This window comes from Equus quagga, chromosome 3 (assembly GCF_021613505.1).
Source record: "Equus quagga isolate Etosha38 chromosome 3, UCLA_HA_Equagga_1.0, whole genome shotgun sequence".
NCBI classification, from domain to species: Eukaryota; Metazoa; Chordata; class Mammalia; order Perissodactyla; family Equidae; genus Equus; species Equus quagga.
The window spans coordinates 149,692,653-149,715,668 of NC_060269.1; the positions used below are offsets into that span (position 1 = coordinate 149,692,653).

Sequence of the window (23,016 nt, forward strand, 5' to 3'; positions counted from 1 at the left end):
AAATTACTCCCCAGTGGGCAGTGAGCAAATGAAGCTGTGCATCTCGAATCTAGAATCAGAAAAAGTGTGCTGAAAATGGAATCTAGTTTGAGGGGTTCTCACATGGCCTCCGTACTAACAATCATCAGTATATAAGAAAGCAAGGAAATTAAAAATAAAAATCTGATATAACCATGTAAGAACTCAATCTGCTTAGATGGTGTATTTGGCACAAATGGATCTTCCAAAGACCTTTGCCCCAGACCCAGCATCAAACTGCTCTTGTGAAGGTGGACCCCTCTCGTTTCTCCTCTCTCTGGACATTTCTGCAGCCTCTGGATCTACTGAGCAGCTGGAACAGTCGGATGCTCCCTCCTCTCCTACTTAAAAACACAAGCTAACAAAAAAACCCAGAACCCTGTGGAGTCATCCCAGATTTCTCCCGCCCCTTCAATGTCCAAACCACGCCCCGCTGCGCATACATACGCAGTCACCTAACGATCATTACCAAGTTCTGTAGGCTCTTCCTGAATAACCGCCCCCAGCCTGCTGGTCCTGCCTGGGTCTCACACCAACACCTCCTACAACAGTCTCCCACGCTTTCTCCTCTAAGTCGTTCTCCATTTGCCTCAAGTAGCCTTTTAAAACACAAATCTGCCCATATTAAAAACCATTCCCAGGGTCTCCAGTGCCCGCTGTGGAGCCTGACATCCAGAAGCCTCGGTGACTCAGCCCCTCCTCCCCAGCCTAGGCCTTTGCTTAAGTAACGTAACCAAGGCCACTTGGTGGCACAGCCCACATTTGAACTCGGATCTAAACCCAGGGACCACGGCCTTGACCGACGCTCTCAGCAGCGCTACTCTCCATGCTGTTGTGAGCCTTGTCTGTTTCCATGTCTCCCTCCCGCACGGCGGCCTCTGATGCCAGGGACTGTGTCTGATTCATCCCCTACAGTGTGGTTTACGCTGAGATTCCTTCAGGAGTCTGTTCCCACTGAGGATGCTCTAGGTGATTTGGACAAGTTGTCCCACTGAAAACAATTAGAAAATCGGGGCAGAAAGAAAATCAGTTTGAAGATTATCTGAGAGCTAACGAGGCAGTGAATAAATAAGAGGTCAAGATCCAGCAGAACAAGGAAGCTCCGAGAGGGCAATCCCACGTTGGAGGCCACCCTGTTCCTAAAGGCATCTGCTGATCCGAGAAGGGGGCCCAGATGCTGACAAGCTCTGCAGGATTTTCAACAGACCTGTAGAACCGGGGAGGTGGAAACTCGAGGCCAGAGACTCCGAGGAGGGGTTACCCTGGAAACATCCTGTGGCCTTTCCGTTCATACAAATGCCTTACGAGTAAAGGGACACAGGTTTCCCCCGCTATCTGAAAGTTCACTTTACACCACTTCACTTTTTCAGACCTACGTTAGTGCCTGCTTTCAGTAACCAAGAGAAATCCGAAGAGGATTTTTGCTTTTACAAAAAAAGGTGGAGAGTGAAAATAGTGCTTAGCGTGTGTTTTGCAGCCAGCCATTATAGAGACTATGCCCCAAGCACACTGTCCTATTTCAAGCCTTCCACAGCAGCCACGACAGATGACAGACCTTGATCTTCGACGTGGAGACAGGCAGACATGGAAGAAGGTGTAGACATCAGAGACCCGCCTGCCCGGATGGATTCAGACATGATGAGATGTTAACAGAGGACACTCCTCCTCTCTCCTACAGCCCCGTCTCCTGTACCTCCCACCGCCCCAACCTCTGACGACTCAGCCTAACACATCACCACCACCTCTCAGCCTCCCAGGGAGCCCACCGCCTTCCCGACCCTGGGAAGTGAAACTACACCGTACAGACATCATTTCTACTTTACAGAGGCTGTGTATTTATCATTCATATCACATTATTTCTGGTTTTACTACATGTTAGTGTTATTTTAGGTTCTATGTGTTATTTGGTATGATTTGGTTATTTTCTGGGTCTGGGAAGGCTCAAAAAATTTTCCCATATAAATGAATGGCAATTGTTTCTTTGTCTTATGCCATTTCAGCTTACAAAAGGTTTCAAGGAAATGCCCTACTATCAGATAGTGAGGGAGATCCATACCAGGAGCAGACGAGCCCTTGAAGGAAACGAAGCCCCACTCTGAGTGATCTCAGTCTCTGAGTGAATGGAGGGCATCCATAATCACACCTCCAGCTGCCTGGAAGGAGACACCATCATCCTAGTCCTCAAACTGTCCTCCCAATTTTCTACACTATGTCTGGCACACAATCAAAACTACCCGGGCAGACGAGGAGCCAAGAAAATACGATCACAAACCAAGAGGAACAACACACAACAAGTACAAAATGGGGCAAAGATAACGGAGTTTTGAGAGAGAGACTTTAAAATAATTATGCTTAAGTTGTCTGAGGAAATAAGAGATAATTGAGAATTTTGGCAGACAAGTGGAAACTGAAAAAAGGAAACACACAAAGAAGTCAGCTGTAAATATTTGCTGAAAGGAAAGAGGGAAAGGCCAAGTTGATGAGCTTTCCAGAGTGATGGGCAACTAGCAGACAGTGGACCACATGCCCCACCAGGAGACACTGTGGGCCATGCAGCTTCCTGATTAAGAGCATGGACCCTGGAGCCAGACTGCCTGGCTTTGACACCTGGCCCACCTACTAGTGTGTGCCCCCGGGGCCAGCTCCTCACCTCTCTCAGGTCCTCATCAGCGAGATGGTGAAAACAGCAATACCTGCCTCACAGGCTTGTTAAAGCTTTTTGAACCATCTGGCTCTATGTTCTATTATACATAGGAGGGACATTATCGGTATTTATTAAACAAATAAAAAGAACTGTATTCAGTTCAGCAAATGAACATGGCCTGGTCTGGCCTCTCTCTCCAGCTGCCGCGGCCTCTATTTCACTATACGCAATACCCCATCCACTCGTCAACCACACCGAGCTATTTACGCTTCACCAAACGTACTTCGCTCATTTCCTACCCTCACATCCACCCTTTCTTCTCTCTGCCTGAAAAGCCTTTCCTCCCTTAATCCACTTGGAAAGCTTCTACCCACACTTCAAGAATTAGCTAAAAGATCAGGTCCCCCGGAAAGCATCTCCATGACCCTCCGAGAGGTAATTACATCCCTTCTGGGCTCGGCGAGCCCTGATCCTCATTTCAGCATGGCACACATCAAACTCCTATGGTCACTTCTGGTTACGTGCTGGTCTTCCCCACTAGATCAGACTGCCTCACAGCACCAACTGTGTCTTATTCATCTCTTTTCCCAAATACCAAGCATAGTGTTCAGTGCACAGCAGTTGTTTGATTATGACAACTGACAAAGAAATGACTGACTGAATGAATAAGTGAATGAAATATACTCAATGTTTGTTCTCAGGCCGCTGCAGTTACAACATTCACCCCATCTGCGGAAGTATAAAGTAACTTAGAATTCTTACTCCTCTAAGGCTTGAAGCATGCTCCCGGGGTCCTCTGAAGACAGAATGTCTACCATTTGGTCATTTAGAGCAAGATCCTCATTCACGCCATCAGCTGAGATGAACTGGGAGTGTTCCAACCTGCTCTCGTGATGCTGAACCTTCAGGAGAATTTCAGAAACAACAATGAGTGGGCCTTCTTGTGAATGCCACGTGCTGGAAAAGTCACGAAGGAAGGCAGGGATCTGTAGTCAGAAAACCTGGCTGGCTCCACTACCTATGAGCAGGGTAAACTCAGGTAAGACACTGCACTTCCCTGAGCTTCCATTTTCTTATCAAAGAAATGAGATCATAATTCTCACAGCCCTGCACAGGGCTGTTGTGTGGATAAAATGAAGCAATGGATGGAAAGGCCTTTATAACCTATAAAGACATAATAAAAATATTTCACCATCATTTCCACCATCATCATCAGCACCATCACCACCATCATCACCATCACCATCATCATCATCATCACCACCAACATCACCATCATAACCATCATCATCATCACCATCACCACCATCATCATCATCACACCAACATCACCATCATAACCATTGTCATCACCATCATCACCATTACCATCATCATTATCCCATATCACCATCATCACCATATAGAGGAAAATCATAGTTGGCAGATGGACCTTAACATCATGGATCTGGCTGGTTTCTAATCAGAATATAGAATTATAAGATAGAAGTGACAGCAGACATAATTAAGTCCAAGCCTCTGACTGGATAGATGATATATCTGTTTTGTCCCTAATATCATTAATTCTGCAGAAATGGAAATGCGTGCTAACACCTAAGAACTCCTATAGCACTAAAGTTAAGAATTCCTGTCCTGTGCCTTGTGTGTGTTATATCAGGAAACCAGCACAATTATACGTGTTGTTGCCCCCACTTTACACATAAGGCATCTGCAGCTCAGAGAGGTGAAAGAACATCATTCAAGTTCACGCAGCTCATAAAGAGCCAGGTTGGCGTCTGATCCCCGGAAGATCTAACCCAAAGGCTGTCTTCCGTCTTAGCGTACAATATCTCATTAGTCACCACCACAGTGGAAAAATAAAGAAAAACGTGAAAAGAGTTCTTTCTGTGATGCAAGAAAAAAAAAAATACTGCAAAGTGTCTTCAGATCTTAAATCAAATTCACAATTTGCTGTCCTCTCGCAGTTGTAACAATCAGCCTTTCATCTCCAGGACACGAATCCCGCTCCTTCATCACAGCAGCGGGGGCAGTTCTGCTCTGTGATTGATAACAGCCTTGGGAGAGGAAGCAGGATGTCTGATTAGATGGCCATCTTTCTTCTCCTCACTGCTGCCTGCCAAGGAGACTGTGGGCTGACCTCACTTTGAGATGATAATCCTCTGCTCTAGGGAGTAGACACAAAATGAACCAGGGGACAGCACTTCCAGCCTCCAGAGACAGGGGCCCCCAAGCTCGGCCGCTTGAAGCAAGTCGTTTAACAGACATATGCTCCTGGCAAGTAGTTGTGCGTCTCGGTGACACTGAGACACAGCGGTTCCAGGTTTCTACGGCCCTGCAGGAACAACCTGCCAAGGACGGTGACTCCCAGCTGCGCCTTCCAGTAGCGGTTTCACAGAGCTCATCTTGCCCTATGGACTGCCGCCCTGCTGTCCTTCCTCGGCCTGTCCATCCACTGACCGGCCGAAGGCTCGTTCACTCCTTCATGCATTTACTGAGTACCTTCTGGGCAATGAGGGGTGCAGCAGACACCACCCCTTCTCTGCCCATGTCCCCTCGCGTCGCCACCTCGGTCAGTCCCACTCGACCAAGATCCACCAGCTAACACCTACACTTCTTTCCCTGGAGCCCATGACAGGGAAATACCGTCACCCTTTGTCCTGGCCCCCTGGCCCCTTGCCCTGGATCAACGACCAACGGGATTTGGTGGGTAAATGTCCCCAGGTGGGATGACTGAGGCTAGCTCTACACTCTCCCCAGAGTCCCCGAGCGGGAGGAAGCTCCAGGTGCCTCAGCGGTACCTTGACTGGCTGCCTTCCCTTCCTGCCTCACTTCTGCCCCCCTCATGCCCTGGGATCACTTCCCATATAAACTACTTGCATTTGGATCCTGGTCTCTGGATGTGCTTCTGTGGGAATCCAGACCAAGGGAGGAACACAGAGATTGCGGAGTTCACAGACGGGCCTAACAGAGTAGGATAAGTGTTGGACGGGGTCTACAGAAGCCAGAGTGGGAACTGAGAGAGGGCCCCTATCCCAGCCAGCAAGTGGCCAGTGTGACTTCCAGGGAGAGACAAGGCCTGAGCCGAATCTTAAAGGACAGGTCAGAACTGTGCTCTTGGAGAGCAGAGAGAGGACTGAGGCAGCGTCCGGTGTGAGTGTGGACAGCTCAGCACTCTCAGGGAATGCCACATCCCTGGGAAGAGCGGGATGCTGAGGTGTGAAGAGGAAAGAGGCAGGAGAGGTGGGCACAGGCCGGACCAAAGGGCTTTACAAGCCATGCATAGGAGTCCGCGCATCCCCCTGAGCATAAAGTGAGTCTCCAAAGACTTTTCAGCAGGAGTGTCGACAGGACCTGAATTAGGGTGTGACATGAATACAAAGCTGACCACGCAGACGGGAGCCCAGTTATGCAGCCAGACTGCAGGGGTTCCCGACTCTGGCCATTTGTTAGAGGCATCCAGGGAGCTTTTAAAAAACGACTAATGATGGGGACATGTGTGGGACCACCCAGTGAGTCTCTGCAGGTGCGCCTGGACGCGAGCATCCCTCCATAGCTCCCCAGTGGATTCTGACACTGATCCAGGGTTGAGACCCATCAAACTGGAGGATAAACCTCAACCTCGCCACCCAAACTGCCCTCCGGGAAGAAGATGCGCAGAGACTCACCTGACGTCTGCTGAGCCTGCTTCCCCTCAAACACTCACACCGAACCAGGAAGAAAAGCGCCACCCAGGTCAGCACGAGGGAGCCAATGAAGGCGGTGAAGAACCCGGCCGCATGCAGACCGTGGTCTGGTAGAACCTACGTGGATAAGAGAGAGAGGGATTTGTCCACGGTCACACTTCCCATCTTTCAAGTCAACACAGAGTTGTAGCAGAACAAGCATGGAGTTAGGGAGACCACCTGGGTTTGGACCCAGCTCTGCCACCTACTGGCTGGTTGCCTGAGACCATCACTGGACCTCTCTGAGCCCAAGTTTCCCAAAGTGTGGCTTCTACACAGCGCATTCATAAGTGTTAAATGAGACAAGCACTCTAAGGAGCTGAGTGTGGTGGTCTGCACATAGTAGGACCATCCAGCCCCAAGCCTGGCAATCACAGGCACTCAAGAATGTTAAATTCCCCAAATCCAATACATAATGACCCTAAGACAGCACTAGGGATCACAAAAGATCCTAAGCAGGGGCAGCATTTCACAGAGGCCAGAGGAAGATCCCGGAGTGGCCACCCCTCTCCTTGGCGCTGTCTGCTCTCCCTGCCTGGGAACTCACCCCACTGGAGGCACAGCTCCTCTGGACTTCAGGATCCCGCTGAAGGATGCACACGGTGCGGGGCATCACACAGCAGAGCAGGCCGGCTGCTAGGCAATCGAATGACCCGACTGGTGGGCCTTAGCACTCGTGTGGGCTTAACACGCCCAGTCTACTTCTCTCTCCCGCAAGCCCTCCTCCCGGCTCCAGCCAGTGACATCCCAGGACTAATGGGAATCCCCTGATAGGCCAGGAGCGGCTGGCACCCACTAACAACTGTGAGAAGCAGTAAGTTCTAGACATTCCGCATTCCGTCCTTCCCTCCACCATTTCTTCAGGATCTGAAGAGTGACGCCGACAGCAGCAGCACTGACATCTTACGAGCCCTGAGAATGGGCCAGGCTTCGGGCCAAGGCTGTGCTCTTGCACTCGCACGGGCATCCGAGCCACCCGGAGGGCTGTGGAAACGGGTCACTGGGCCCCACCCTCGGAGCTTCTGGTTCACAAGACCCGGGACGGGGCCTGAGAAGCGGCATTTCTCACAAGTCCCGGGGGCAAGGGGGACGCTGCTATGTTGCCTGTCCCACAGCCACAGTTTGAGAACCCCTGGGCTAAGGGTTTCACAAGGATTAACTCTTTGAATTCTGCCAAAGACTCTGAGCAAAATAAAGAGCTCTGGACGCGGAATCCTATAGGCCTGGACTGACATGCTGGCCCTGTGAAAACAGCCGTGCTTCCTTGGGCGAGCGACTGGACCTCTGGGAACCTCAGTTCTCTCTTCTGTAAAGTGGGGATAAAATACCTCACAGCACGAAGACTAAATAACATACGTATACAGAGGAGCTTGGAGCAAAGCGTGGCCCATCTATTTAATCGGCCCACATTTACTGAGCAGCTACTATGTACCAGGCTAGCAGCTAGACCCTAAGCAGACAGGAATTCTTTCTCTCCTCATGTGGCTACACTCTTCGTGTGGGCGCTGACTGGGTCTGACCCAGAGGAGGGTCTGTCACAGCACAGTGGGTGAGGCCCATCTGGACTCAGAGCACCTGGGTGTGGCCCCTGTCTCTGCCACTTATTGGCCATGTGGCATTGGGCAAATCACGTCATGTCTCTTTGCCTCTGCTCCTTGCCTTGTAAAACAGAGACAGGAGCCCTCCAAGGGTGGTACCGAGGACTGAACAAGAAACACGAATGAAGTTGGTAAAGGAGCGCCCAGCCCCAACGCTCGCTCACTAAACACGAGAGTTTCCTGGCCCGCTTCCTCGGAGGGCCGCGTAAACCAGGGCGACCGCTTTGGTGCATAATGGAGATGCCATGTGGTGGTCGCTAACCGGTCATTTTATCAGAAGGTGACCTCAGAAACAAGCCTGGACCGCGAGAGCCCCAGATTTTGTTACTACTGCCATCCGTTGAAGTGCTTTCACCAAAATGTCTATACTCAAAGATGAAAGGAAAGAAACACTTGTGTCCAAAACAAGAGGCTTTGAAATATTCAATCCTTTAAGTCAGTGCTTTCACACCTACGATTCCCTCCTCAGGAAATAACTCAGAAATATGCATAAAGGTTTATATACAAGGTTGGTTTGATCCAGAAATACGTACAAAGATTTATTTATATATAACGCCGTTTTACAGAGCATTATATAAAATGACACAAATGTGTGTGTATCCTAAATGCTCCACGATATAGAAAATGTCAAATATTTTAAGCTTCTATAAATCATTCTCTCCATATAATGGTCAATCGTGCAGCCATTTGATTAGTTTTAAAAAGCAGAGTGATGCATGCATGCAAGGGAAAAAAAGTTCTTAACAGAAACCCAGGGTTTAAAAACAGGCAAATTTCCTGTTACCTTCCCCTACCCACTTGTAATCTCGTCTCCCAGAGGCAACGATCTCAGATACTGGTTTAGTTTGTATAATCTAGTTAACTAGAATGGTTATTTAAATACTCTAAAAATTATGCATCTATCTTTATCCCCTGATTTGTCAATATTACACATTTTTTACTCAATTCCTGCTATGACAGATGTGGATTTAGGTCATAAATTTTTACCCTACAAATCTGAAGGATTTGTTACCTACCAATATCCCCCTACACACACTTCCTCCCAATTTTAATGGTTATATTTAGTTTTTCAATTAGCTATCTTTCTAACTTTAAATTAAAAAAATTAAACCTCATTTTTTGTGGCACTAAATTTAGAGAATATTTCATGTTTTCTTGCCAAGAAAGATGGCGAAATTAGTGCCCGTATTTACCTCTACCTTCTCTTCTCCACTTATGCCTTCCAGAACGTTCTACGTTTATAACATATACATTTTGTCCTGCAAACACATTTAAGTCTGAGGCTGTTTGTAGGTTAATTCTAAAAACTAAAACTAAAAGATTTTAAAAGCTAATATCATTATTATGATTAGGCAAATATTATTCACTGTCAAATAAAGTAAAGGAATATAACCTATGTTACTATTCCTGCTCCTCAAAGCAGTATATTTCTAATGCAGTCCCTTTCCTAATATTTTATCAATTATTCAAAATCACGCCTCAACTTTAGTTTGCTTCAATTTGGACCAACACTTGCCTGTGTAACTTTTTGTTTTTCCTGGGGTTTCTCACTGCCTTTCTTTTTTCTTCCTGGTATATACCCATTTCCTTAATAATAGCTGTGAGAAAGAGTCAATTTTTTTTTTTCCCTAAAGTCATCACTTCTGGAGTTCTTTGACACTCTCATCTCATCTCAAGAGGTTACTTTCTAGGCTTGATACACTGCTGTCATTTGAAGTTCTCACTTTACTCCTTTCTGTATTGTTACAACATTATTGATTAAAGCAAAACTGTATTTCTTGGACCCCATTTCTTCCTTTTTTCTTGTATATTTTTTCAGTTTGATGGAGTATGCTCCATATTCATTTGTTCTCAAGTAAATTTGTTTAGAAAAGATTTTTATTTCTCACGTCTTAAAACGTTGTCACTTTGCCCTCACGTGATCGATAACTTGACCGGGTCTATCATTCAACGTCCAACATCATTCTCCCTCAGAACACTGGAGGTACCACTCCACTGTCGTCAGGCGTAGTGTGCCCGATGACCTCTTTGAAGGGTCTCTTTTTGCTTTCTAGGACCTTTACATTTTCCAGTGGAGTTTTGAATTTTAATCATTTAAAAGAAGATTTTGAGCGATTTTTTAAAAATTGTGGTAAAACATACAGAACATAAAATTTACCATTTTAAACATTTTTAAGTATACAGCTCAGTTGTGTTAAGCACAACCACAATGTTGTGCAAATATCGCCACCATCCATTTCCAGAACTTTTCCATCTTGCAAAACTGAAACTCTGTCCCCATTAAACATCAACTCCCCCTTCCATCCTCCCCCAGCCCCTGGCGCCCACCATTCCACTGTCCGTCTCTATGAATTTGATTACCCTTAGGGACGTCATATTAGTAGAATCATACAGTATTTGTCTTTTTGTGACTGGCTTAGTTCACCTAGCACAATACCCTCAAGGATCATCTATGTTGTAGCATGTGTCCGAATTTCCTTTCTTTTCAAGGCTGAATAATATTCCATTGTACGGATGGAGCACATTTTGTTTATCCACTTATCCATCAATGGACACTTGAGTTGCTCCCACCTTTTGGCCATTGTAAAAATGTTGCTATAAACATGGGTAGACTGATATTTTTTTGAGACCCTGATTTCAATTCTTTGGGGTCTATACCCCAAAAGGGGAACTACTGGATCATATGGTAATTTTATGTTTAATTTTTTGAGGAACAGCCATACCGTTTTCCATAATGGCTGCACCATTTCCATTCCCATCAACAGTGCACAAGGGTTCCAATTCTTCCACATCCTTGCCAACACCCATTATTACATTTTTTTTGATAGTAGTCATCCTAATAGGTGTGAGGTGGTATCTCATTGTGGTTTTGATTTGCATTTCCCTAATGATAGTGACGTTGAGCATCTTTTCATGTGTTTACTGGCCATTTGTACATCTTATTTGGAGAAATGTCTGTTCAAGGCCTTTGCCGATTTTTAATTTGACTGTTTAGTTGTTTATTGTTGTTGAGCTGTAGGATGTTATGGACCAAATGTCTGTGTCCTTCCCTAAATCCATATGTTGAAATCCTAACCCCTACTGCGATGGTATTGGGAGGTGAGGCCTGTGGGAGGTAATTGGTGCTCTTGCAAAGAGATGAAGGGATCAGAGCTCTTCCCGTTCTCCGCCATATGAGGATACAATGAGAACACGGCCATCTACAAACCAGGAAGTGGGTCCTCATTGGACACCAGATCTGCTGGCACTTTGCTCTTGGAGTTCCCAGACTAAAGAACTGTGAAAAATATACGTTTGTTGTTTAAACCACCCAGTCCATGGTAATTTGTTACAGCAGCCCAAACTAAGACATAGGATTTCTTTATATGGCATAGATATTAACCTTTTATGAGATGAGCGACTTACAAATATTTCCTCCCATGCCACGTGTTGCCCTTTCACTCTGTTGATTGTGTCCTTTAATGCACAGAAATTTTTAATTTTGATGTAGTCCAATTTATCTATTTTTTTCTTTCATTGCCTGTGGTTTTGGTGTCATATCCAAGAAATCACTGCCAAATTCAATGCCATGAAGCTTTCTCCCAGGTTTTCTTGTAAGAGTTTTATAGTTTTAGGTCTTACGTTTAAGTCTGATCTTTTATGAGTTAATTTTTGTATATGGCATAAGGTAAGAGTCTAATTTTATTCTTTTGCAAGTGGATTTCCAGTTTCTCCAACATCATTTATTGAAATGACTGTCCTTTCCCCATTGAATGGTCTTGGCACTCTTATTGGAAATCATTTGACTATACAGCCACGCGCTGCATAAGGATGTTTCGGTCCATGACATACCACATGTACGGCAATGGTCCCATAAGACTAGTACCATACAGCCGAGGTGTGTAGTAGGCTACACCATCTAGGTTTGTGCAAGTACACTCTGTGATGTTTGCACAACGACAAAATCCCCTAATGACGCATTTATCAGAACATATCCCCGTCATTAAGCAACGCATGACTGTACATCTGAAGGTTTTATTTCCAGGCTCTCTGTTCTGTTCCGCTGGTCTATATGTCTGTCTTATGCCAGTACTACAGTTTTGATGACTGTAGCTTCATAGAAAGTTTGGAAATCAAGAAGTGTGGGGCTTACAACTTTTTGTTCTTTTTCAAGGTTATTTTGGCTATTTGGGTTCCCTTGAGGTTCTGTATGAATGTTAAGATGTGTTTTTCTATTTTTACAAAAAATGCCATTGGGACTTTCACAGAGAACACACTGACTCTGCAGACCATAATAATATGAAGCCTTCCGGTCCGCGCACACGGCACGCCTTCCCAGGTACTTGTGTCTTTAATTTCTCTCAGCAGCACTTTGTAGTTCTCAGTCGACAAGGCTTTCGCCTTTTGGTTAAGTTTATTCCGAAGTATTTTATTCTCTTGGATACTGCAGTAAATGAAATTGTTTTCTTAATTTTCTTTTTTTTTCTTAATTTTATTTTTGGATTATTCCTTGTTAGTATACAGAAATGCAACTGACTTCTGTGTGTAGAAATTTTAATAATATAAAATAATGCTTATATCTTAAAGTAATGTTTTTAAAGAAGATCTAAAACTGTATACACAGTAAAATCTCATTTTGGTTAAAATGAAAATAATATATATGCACACATCTACATATGTAACCTATAAAGAAAATCCCCCGGGATTATGTTAAGTGTGATTACTTGATGAGGTTTTTTCTTTATGTGTCTGTGTTTTCTAAGATCTCTACAATGGACATGTATTATTTATAAAATCAGGAGACAAAAAAATGATAACACTAAACATTTTTTTAAAGGCAAGTTAAAGTTAAAGGAGATGCAGCATTCCTGTCCGCCTTCAAGGAAGGACCTGGCACCCCACCTGCCATGGGCAGTGCGGTCAGCAGCAAGCCTCCTGCTTCAGTCTAGATCAGCTGCAGATGGCCACCTTGCCCGAGGTCACACCCTTCCCAGGACAGCCTACACGTGGTGAGAGAGCATGGCAGGGGCATAACGGCCAGTTATTGCAACCGACAAGGGACCCGCAGACAAGCAACACTTGCTGCAGAGCTCCCTGCCAGGCGTGGCCTTCTCAGCCTGCATCACTGCTCAGCTTCTGCCTCTGCCCGATCCTGCTTCTGCCTCCTCCCCTTCACAGGTGATCGCGATCGTGGGGGAGAGGGACCCACAGCCACCCCCAGGTGTGATGATGCACTAGGAGGACCCGCAAGGCTCAGCACAGAGTCATCCTCACAGCTGTGGTTTCTTGCAGCAAAAGGACACAGGGCAGAATCAGCAGAGGGTCAGGCACGTGGGGCGAAGTCCAGAGGAACCAGGCGTGAGCTTCTAGAGTCTTCTCCCAGAGGAGCCGCATGGGACACGCTCCACTCCTCCAGCAAGCGTGACAACACCTGTGAAATGCTGCCCACCAGCACAGTTCATTAGAGACTCGGGGCCCAGGGTTTCCATTCAGGGCTGGTCACTTAGTCACCCTGTGTACCAAAATTTCAAACTTCCAGAAGGAGGGCAGGCGTTCAACATAAAATATATATGAGTTCGGGGAACGGTGGGAATCCCCTTGAAATCCAAATTCCCAGACGCCAGCCAGGGGCTAACCTCGCCAGCCCGTCTTTCTGAGGACAGCTGTCTCAGGCCGGGTATGTGAACTCTCTTCTGGATGCTGGTAAACATCTTATACTCCAAACTGAGTCTCAGTGTCTGCTTCCAGAGCAGCCAACCCATGACAACAAGTTTAATTCACAATGGCTGCGGATCAGAGGACCATGGGATGGGGTATTCAGGAGCTGGAAAACAACCAACCTATTCCTCATTCCTGTGGTCACAATGCAGGTGTGGTCAGGGCTGAATTTTTCTGACAGGCCAACAAGCCCAACTTGACCTCTCGGACAGCCAAAGCCAAGTTAGGTGAGAGACAGGAGCTTTGGCCCAGGCGTTGACTGAAGCCTGAATCAAAACATGATGCCACATCTGACTCGCCTTTGATGAATCAGCCTCTATGAGGCTACTACGAGAGACGGTCAAAGAACCAATGCTGTTTCCAGACTCGAACTTCCTCCTGATACCAAATCTTACATTTTGATTAGCATCAAAATGAAATGCAAGCTCTCCACGTGTGCTGGAAACAGCTCTCTATGCCCTGATTTGTGTACCTACCGGATAAGAAAAAAAAAATCCATAAACTGAATAAATATGAATAGCATTGCACAGATGTTACATTAAAATATTGATGGAAAGGAGACAAAAAATCTGTGTCTAAAGGGAACAAAAGAGTGAGAAATCAGCGATCTGTTTTCTGGGTTGCTCTTTCACAGAAAGCAAACACTTTTCTCATAGCTTTAGGAAGAAGAACGGGGAGGTAAAGAGAATTAATGATATTTGATTATCGACAACATGCCAGCACCCAGGCTAGATGGCTGTAGTGGGTTGCTGACCTCCAAAACATATGCTGAAGTCCCAACCCTCAGTCCCTGTGAATGTGACCACATTTAGGAATAAGGTCTTTGCAGACGTAATCAAGTTAAGATGAGGTCATACTGGATTGCGGGGGGAGGGTGTCCTAAATCCAATGGCTGTGTCTTTATAAGGACAGGGAGATGTGGCGACAGACCCACACAGAGAAGGCCATGTGACCATGGAGGCAGAGTGCAGTGACACAGCTGCCACCGAGGAAGGACTTCCAGGAGCCACCAGAAGCTGGAATAGGCAAGGAGGATTCTTCCTCTTGCCTTCAAAGGGAGCACCGCCCTGCTGACACCTTGATTTCAGACTTGCAGCCTCCAGAACTGGGAGAGAATAAATTTCTGCTTTTCTAAGCTCCCCAATTTGTGATAATTTGTTCTGACAGCTCCTGGAACCTATAAAGTGTGTTGTACGCTTTATATCATTCAATCTTCAGCAATCCTGTGGGGGACGTATTATTCCTGCTCTACCGACAGATAAATGGAGACGCAAAGCTATTAGAAAATGAATCAAAGTCCATAGCTGAAAAATAACAGAGCGGGCTCTGCTTGACTCCAAAGTCTGCCTTCTCCCCACTAGGTCACACTACCTACTGTCCAGGCGGCTATGTGGTTTTCTCAAACCATTTTTAGTCCCAGCCCAGTAGAAGTTACTTGCCTGACTGATGAGAATCAGAAACACAGACTGGGACAGAATTACGCGCAGGCAGGGTCACTGTACCGTAAAGGACGGGAACAGAACTAACTCATTCTCTCAATCTTTCTCCATCTCTCTTTCCTATTTCATGAAGCAGAACTGGTCAGCTGGGTCAGACTACCTTGCATCTCTTCCTCTTCCCACCTCCGCCTTCTCTGAATCTCCACCTTGAGATTTTGCCCTCCTTTGGCCAGTCGCACGGCGAAGAGAATATGAAGAGTAGAGGCAGCGTGACAAGTCAGGGGAGCAGGCCTAGTCTAGCTTAATTTAGCAACACAGCTGCAGGAATTAAGGCCTGAATCTAGGAAGTAGGGCAAAGCCAGGGCCAGATCTGCAGATCTGATCATCTTTCTCCTCTTCTCTCTCACAATTCCTACTTTCTGATGCTTAGTGATAAACACATCTAGGTAAAGACTGCCTCCTGGGGACAGGCCCACTCATAATTCTCACTTTCTTCTTTTTAATCTTCTTCATTTATAGATGTTACTAAATTAAGCCAGGTCCTACCCCCCTGAGCAGCCCATAACACCTCATCTCTTCAACTCTCCTCCTTCATGAAGATGACTAAAGAAGAGCAAGATCTCAAGACGTAGCTTTATGGGAAGGAGGAGGCTCCACATAATCACCACCACCTTTATCACCATCACCACGATCGTCACCATCATCATCATCACCATCATCACCCTTACCACCATCATCATCACTGTCACCATCATCATCCTATCACATCACCTTCATCATCAACGTCATCATCATCCTTACCATCACATCACCATCATCATCATCACCATCATGAGCATCATCATCATCATCTTCTTCAACAACCTCACCATCACCAATGCCTCTATCATCACCAATGCCACCATTTCCATCATTGCCACCACCACCACCATCAACCATCATCATCACTATCCCCATCACTGTAGCTAACATGTATGGAGCAGACACTAAGTGCCAGAGATGGTTCCAAGGGCTTTACGTGCATTAATCCATTTACTTCCCACAATGTTATTATAAAGTGGGCACTATTTTAGTCTATATTTCATAAATCATAATGCCAAAGTACAAATAAGTTAAATAAATGGCTCAAAGTCATGGAGGTAGTCAAGAGTGGACCCGGGATCCAAACCCAGTGGTCTGGGCTAGTAGCCTTCACACCACAGCTGTGTCTCTAGGGCTCAGGCTGCAGCCTGGCCTTTCACCGGGAGCCCAGCACTGGGTCATCAGGGACTCATGCCACTGTGAACATTCTCTGAGTGTTCAGCTCACCTTTTGGGTTGAGTGACTAGCAGGGCAGGATTTTAGAATGCCTGAGTCTCTGACCAAAAGCCTTCACAATCCTTTCAAAATTATACTCAAGCACCAACATCTTAATTGAACTATTACCACAGGCCAGGCCATACTCTCTTTTTAGTCTTTCAAATAACCCTTTAAACTCAAGAATTTTTGCATCCAATTCAATGCACAGAAACCAAGCATTGTGATGATTCTGTTTGCCTGAAACTCTCAATTTCAGTGGCTACATCTCACTGGGCTGCCAGGTTTGACTTCGTTTGGATGCAGTGGTACACTTTCCTGGCATCTAGTTAATTTGCTGATTTGGCCAGCCCCAGTGCTGCATGCTGGAAGGACTCAGAGGTAACAGCCCCAGGCCCTGCTCCAAGGAGCTCACAATCCCACAGAGGAATGGCAAGGACAGGCAAGGAGGCCGGGTGACATCATGGGACTGAGGCCAAGCTGGAGACACCTGGAGGACTAGGGGTGGGAGGAGGGCAGCCCCTAACCTGGCTCAAAGGACAAGGAAGGCTTTCCATGAGGTGACCAGAGGAGAGGAGGAGGACCAGCCAGGCAGAGGGAGCAGCATGAGCAGGACCTGCAGGTGGCAAGAGATGCAGCCCAGGTCCCAAAGGGCCTTCAGGAGCAGGTCAGGGATTTGCAACATCATCCTAAGGGCTTAGGGGGGGATCACTGCAGGGTTTTCAGCCTGGAGTAACAAGGTCAGATCGGTATTTTAGAAAGATAAAACTGAATGCTGTGTAACTGCAGCTTGAAGGATAAACCTAGATGCCACGGCCAAAGGAGAAATGATAAGGATACGAAACAAGGCTGCAGGAAGCAGTAGAACATGCTAGAAAGACCATGGACTTTGGCCCTCATTGGGGCTTCAGCTCTCAGCTCTACCCCAACCACATGGTGGGACCCTGGGCCTCCCTCTCTCTGAGATGCAGTTTCCCCAACTGTAAAATGAGGATAAAAACAGTGCTTCTGGTTCCTTGATAAGTTAAACATAGAATCACCATACAACTCAGCAATTCCACTTCTAGCTATTTACCAAAAAGATCTGAAAACAGGAGTCCAAATAAAAACCTGTGCCCAGACATTCACAGCAGCACTATTCACAACAGCCGAAAGATGGAAAAAGCCCAAATGTCCAGCAGCTACTGAACAGAGAAACAAAATGTGATGTGTTGATGTGATGGAATATTATTCAGCCATAAAAAAGAATGAAGTACTGACACACGCTACAAGATGGATGGACCTTGAAAACATTACACTAAATCAAAGAAGCCAGATGCTAAAGGCCACATAGGGTATGATTCCATTATATGAAATGTCCAGAAAAGGCAAATTTACAGAAATGGAAGGCAGATGAGTGGTTGCCAGGGGCTGGGGGCGAGGAGGAATGGAGAGTAACTGCTCAATGGATACAGCTTCCTTTTGGGGTGATGAAAATGTTCTAGAACTAGATAGTGGTGATGGTTGCACAACACTGTGAATATACTTAATGTCAATAACAGTAAATTTTATGTTATGTGTACTTTACCACCCGCAAAAAATAGGGCCTTGCACACAGGGTGATAGCATGTGGAAATCAGTCAGTAAATCTGAGCTGCTGTTCCTGCTTCTGTGGTCGGGCTGGAGCGAAGAACACAGATTAGACGGTATTGAGGAGACACAGTCAACAGCATGTAGGGACCGAGTCACAGAATGGACGTGTAGGATGCCAGAGACAAGGGAGCCAAGAATGTCCCTGAATACCTTGCTCGGGAGGCTGGGTGCTGGTGGAACCCATCACCCCACTGACAAGCACAGAAATAAAAGCTTAGAGCACCAGAGATCAGCCGCGAGTTAGCCATACTTTTGAGATTTCCCCTAAAAATCTAGCAGTGAAATTCCACTGATAAGCATTGCAAGTACAGATCTCAAAGAGCCTATTTACCTTAAACTTCATTAACCAAGAATAAAGAAAAAGAAGTGGCACAGTGATGCAAGCTTCCTCATCCCCAGAGCACCCTCACTAACTTTCCTTCTTGTCTCTGGAGAAGAATCATCTCTTATTACCACCCTTTAATCACATCGTAGCTGATAGCAGATTTCTTTGATGAGTTCTGTCACTGCATTCATGAAGAGCCGCGCTAGACAAAAAGGCCTTTCAAAGGGAAAGCCTGAAATGCTTAAAACCCAACAGCGAGTTACAGAGCACAAGGAAGAACTGTTTGTACAGTTTGACTTCAATTACGTGATAAATATATTCAGACTTGTGGAAGGCAAGAAGCTAACACGTTAGCCATGGTTCTCTCTGGTGGGGGGATTAGGAGGTAACGTTATTTTATTCTTCTAACTTTCTGTGTGTGTGTGTGTGTGTGTAGCATAAAGGGGGTATTTTCCCAAAATGTCCACAATGGACACTTATTAATGGACATATATTAAATCCCACCCACTCATCCCCCCCAAAACAGAAAAATTTAAAAGAAAAGGGGAGATTATACAGAATGATTTTCCTGGAAGAGATTGTTAGGAGCAATTTACTTGAAATCCTTCACTTTGAGCTCAGATTCAAGGAGCAGAGGGGGTCAGTGACTTGCTGACTCTTGTCCCACAGCCCTTGAGGGGCAGCTCCAAGGGCGAAGATTCTTGTCTTCCAAGCCGACAATTCTGGCAAGAGCGAGAGCTTGCAGGCAATCACAGGTAGAGGTGATCACACTTACTATCAGAGCTTTGCTAATTTACCCATCTAGTGAATAAGGCTGGGTTAGAGAACCTACCGCTCAGCATGATTCCCTTCCTCAAAATTGCCATCAAACTTCAGGACCTTGGCCAGTTCCTGGAGCCCCGGCCGGAGGTTGTTCTCAAAAGAGGAAATGAAACTAGATTATCTATAAAGTGTCTTCCAGGGCAAAAATTCTACTCTGATATCAACAAAAACAGATAAAGTGCCAACAGGGGGAATAATCTCAATGTCATAGAGTGACTTGGTTTATCAGATGTCCCAGTGTCATGGGATCCCAGCAAAGAATGCCACCAGCATGCCTGGGGTAGGTGAGAAAATCAGAGAAGTGGAGAAGGTGGACAGGGTCCCGCAGGACGTTTATGAGCTGCCCCAAAGGACAGGTAGGAAAAGAAGACCATGAGCAAAACACACGGACCCAGTGGCCCCTGAAGACAGCAGAGGCCAACTCTCCCAACAGATCCTGAATATTAAACTGAGGGACTTTGGCTGAACTCAGCAGAAAATGGGAGCCCCTCTAGAATAGAAAGTGAGCAGGTTTGTGTTTTCTGAAGATCAACTACAATAAGGACGGGGCTGGAGGGGAGCAAGATTTGGCAGGGAGGAGGCTGGGATCCAAACAAGGGGTGATCCAAATCAGATGAGGACAATGGCAGTGGGCTAGCACAAGACATGACACAGAGAAGGCAGACGTGATAATGTGAGTGCACAGCTCCAGTTCTCTGAGTTCAACTCAAAGCCACATGATTTGCCAACAGACTTACATGCTCCCTCCACTGTGCTCAAGGACTATCTAGTGAGGCATTCTTTTTTCTTATTAATTAATAAGTGCTGTTTACATATTGAAGACATTAATCCTTTTTTATGTCTGTTACAAATATTTTCCCAAGTTGACACTTACCTTCTCTAATGCTGTTTCTAAATGTCAAGTTTTCCACTATTTGTGTATCTAAATCCATGGTTTTCCTACATGGTTTTCTTCATATTACATAATGTTAAACTCTATTTACTTTCTACAAATTGTTTTATCCATTTAGATTTCAATCTGATGAGGGAATTCATCTTTATTTTTCTTCTAAAAGATCCAGCCAGTTGCCTCCAAATTTATGAATGATATATTGCCTTCCTCTTGACTTGAAATAGCATTTTATTATATATACATATGTGTAGATAGCCCAATTTGTTCCCTTGGTCTTACTTTTTTTGCAGGACCTGCATACTGCATTAATGTAGCTGTATAATTTTGTAATAGCTGCTAGACCAAATCTTCCAACATTACTCTTCATTTTTAAAACGTTCTCATGTAGTTTCACAAGTGCATATTTTCAGGTGAAACTCTGATTGATTGGGTCACATCCTCCCCTCCAAATTCCACTAGATTTATTATTGGAACGGCATTCTAAATGAATCTGGGGCGCACAACAATTGGTTTAAACGTCTCTCTCCTGATTAGACCCGAGACCGTTGTTCTGCCAGTGCCCGGCACTGCGTCCGGCCCTTTCACGGGCACATGTGATCAACACAAGAAGCTGGAGTGAAGTCTGGCACGATCGGAACACCTGCACTCAATGTCCAGCATCATGTGGTGTGATTTTCTTCCTCTGAAAGAGACTCTACTCGTCCAGGAGCCAGAACAGGTAAGAAGGCTTCTTGAGGCGAAACGGGAAGCAATTTCTCGTCCTGAGCTGACATGCCACTTTCACCCTCAGGAAAGGAACAGGAAATGAAGGAGACGATGGGGTCTCTTCCAAGTGTTGCCGAATCCCAGCTCTCACAATGCGTTACTTAACAACCTTACTGTGTATTTTTTAACCGCCTGATGAAAATGTCAGGGAGCCTCCATCCTCAGTGCCTGGCTCCTCCTGTCACGCTTCCTAGTGTAATGACGTTATCTTCGCAGGTGCCCAGGCCAGCCCCGCTAGAACACACACCGTAATAGGCAAGGGCCTAGCCCCATCCCTGTGTGTATCTCAATGGTGCCAGGCACCATGCTCGCACCCAGACCTGCATTCATGTCCAACCAACAGTCAAGCTGGCTTATCCTTGACGTGAGATCTTCAGCTGCATACTTTAGGTTACCTCTCTTCCATCTTTAACTAAATCCTTCCTTTAAGGTCCAATTGAATTCTTACCTCCTCCAAGAAACCTGCCCTCCCCCGAGCCCACCCAGCTCCCTCTCTCTTGTCAGTACCCACAGCACATACAATCTATATTTCCCATCACAACCTCACAAATTCAGTCATAGCTGTTGGGCATTGCTTGGTCTGTTTTTTTTTTCTCATTTAATGACTCAGTGTGGGTGAGGGACAGTGGGTGGCAGGCGATCTGAGTCTCCAGGCTGTCTCAGGCTCCAGTACCCCCTAGAATCTTACATGGGCCTGACTCACACCCTTATAGCCCCTGTGTGGCCTCCGTGGGCATTGGAGCTTGAGACCCTGATATGCAACATTCATTCGCGATTATCACAGAGCAGGTGGCAGAGCGGTATTGTTTGCGTGTGCACATAATGCTAACACTGATGCCAGCAGCTGAGACATTCACGGAGCACTCACAGAACGCCAGGCCCTGTGCCCAGGGCTTCAGACACACCGATCCATCAACGTTGACGACCACCCTATGCAGCGGGTACTATTATCATTCTCACTTTACAGCCAGGAATCTTGGGCCCAGGGAGGTAAGTAACATGCCCAAGGTGACAATATAATCAGTGAAGGCACAGGGACTCAAAGCCCAGCCTTCAGGTCTGAGAGCCTGCTGTCCCCACAACACTGTGGGCCACCACACACATATATATGCCTTCACTCCCCACTAAAGGGTGACCTCCTTGCATGTGGTCCACAGTCCAGGGTCACCTGGCCCAGGGGCCGGAAGCGCTGAAATCCGGCCCACTGCTCTAGCGCCAAGCCTGCACCCACGGGTCTGCAGCCCAGAGGGGCCACCTACTCCTGCTTCTCCTGAAGGCAAAGCGTGGGCTGAAGGCAGCCCAAGGCCTGGGTGTGGCTCATCCCCATCCACAGGAGGGGACCTGGGGCACAGAGCAAGGGCTCACAAATGTGGACTCCATGAACACTCTCTGACTTTTATGGCAATCACAGGCGACCAGACACCCCCTCCACTGAGGGGCAATCACCGCCACTGATGACAATCAGCTCAATCTCGGGACATTTACCCAAGTGCCCCCAACAGTGTAAGGCACAGTGGGGGACCAAGGATGAATCAGACAGGGCCCCACCTGCCAGGAGCTCACAGACCGGTCGGGAGAAGTTTGTGCCTGTGTGCCCCACTCTGCCACAAACGGTCAGCTGGCTACAGCCAGACTCAGGGTTTGTTTCCATCTCTCTGTGCGGGACTCTGGCTTGCGAGGGTGCACTGTGGCCCACCGCCCAACAGCAGGCTCCGGAGCCCCAGCGCCTGGGCTCAAATCCTGGTCCTCACACCTACCCGCTGTGCAGAGAAGCACTCACACGGCAGACCCGAGACTGCTGTCTCTGCGAGGCCTGCTCACACAGCTGGGCCTTGGCTGGTGTCTGGGAACGTGGGTTTGGGAGGGTCCCCGCCATTCCCTGACTGCTGTGCAAACGATGTGGTTTACGCTGAGCACCTACTCTCCCTCTGGGAGTCCGGAGTTTGGGACATGCCAGGCAGAGGGTGCCCAGGTGACTGACCTGATAAAAACCACGACACTGACTGGGTCTCTAACGAGCTTCCCTGGTGGACGACACTTCACATGCGTCATCGTAACTAGATGCCAGAGGAGCTAAGCATGTCCCAGGCGACTCCACTGGAGAGGACGCCGGAAGCTCGTGCCTGGCTCCTCTGGACTTCGCCCCACACGCCTTTCCCTTTTCAG

At 46.7% G+C, this 23,016-nt stretch overlaps 1 protein-coding gene across 3 annotated transcripts in view; it reads right to left on the bottom strand.

Annotated features, from left to right (window-relative positions):
- EVC2 (EvC ciliary complex subunit 2) overlaps positions 1 to 23,016 on the bottom strand; it is a 131,102-nt gene that overhangs the window by 81,479 nt on the left and 26,607 nt on the right. For all 3 annotated transcript variants that reach the window (XR_006887968.1, XM_046656746.1, XM_046656745.1), the window contains exons 8-9: positions 6,328 to 6,462; positions 3,425 to 3,564 (exon numbers count right to left, since the gene is read on the bottom strand). Coding sequence is in view for 2 of the 3 variants with exons in the window: in XM_046656746.1 (XP_046512702.1) it covers positions 3,425 to 3,564; positions 6,328 to 6,462 (275 nt within the window). In the remaining variant the exon portion in view is untranslated. The remainder of the gene's footprint in view (positions 1 to 3,424; positions 3,565 to 6,327; positions 6,463 to 23,016) is intronic.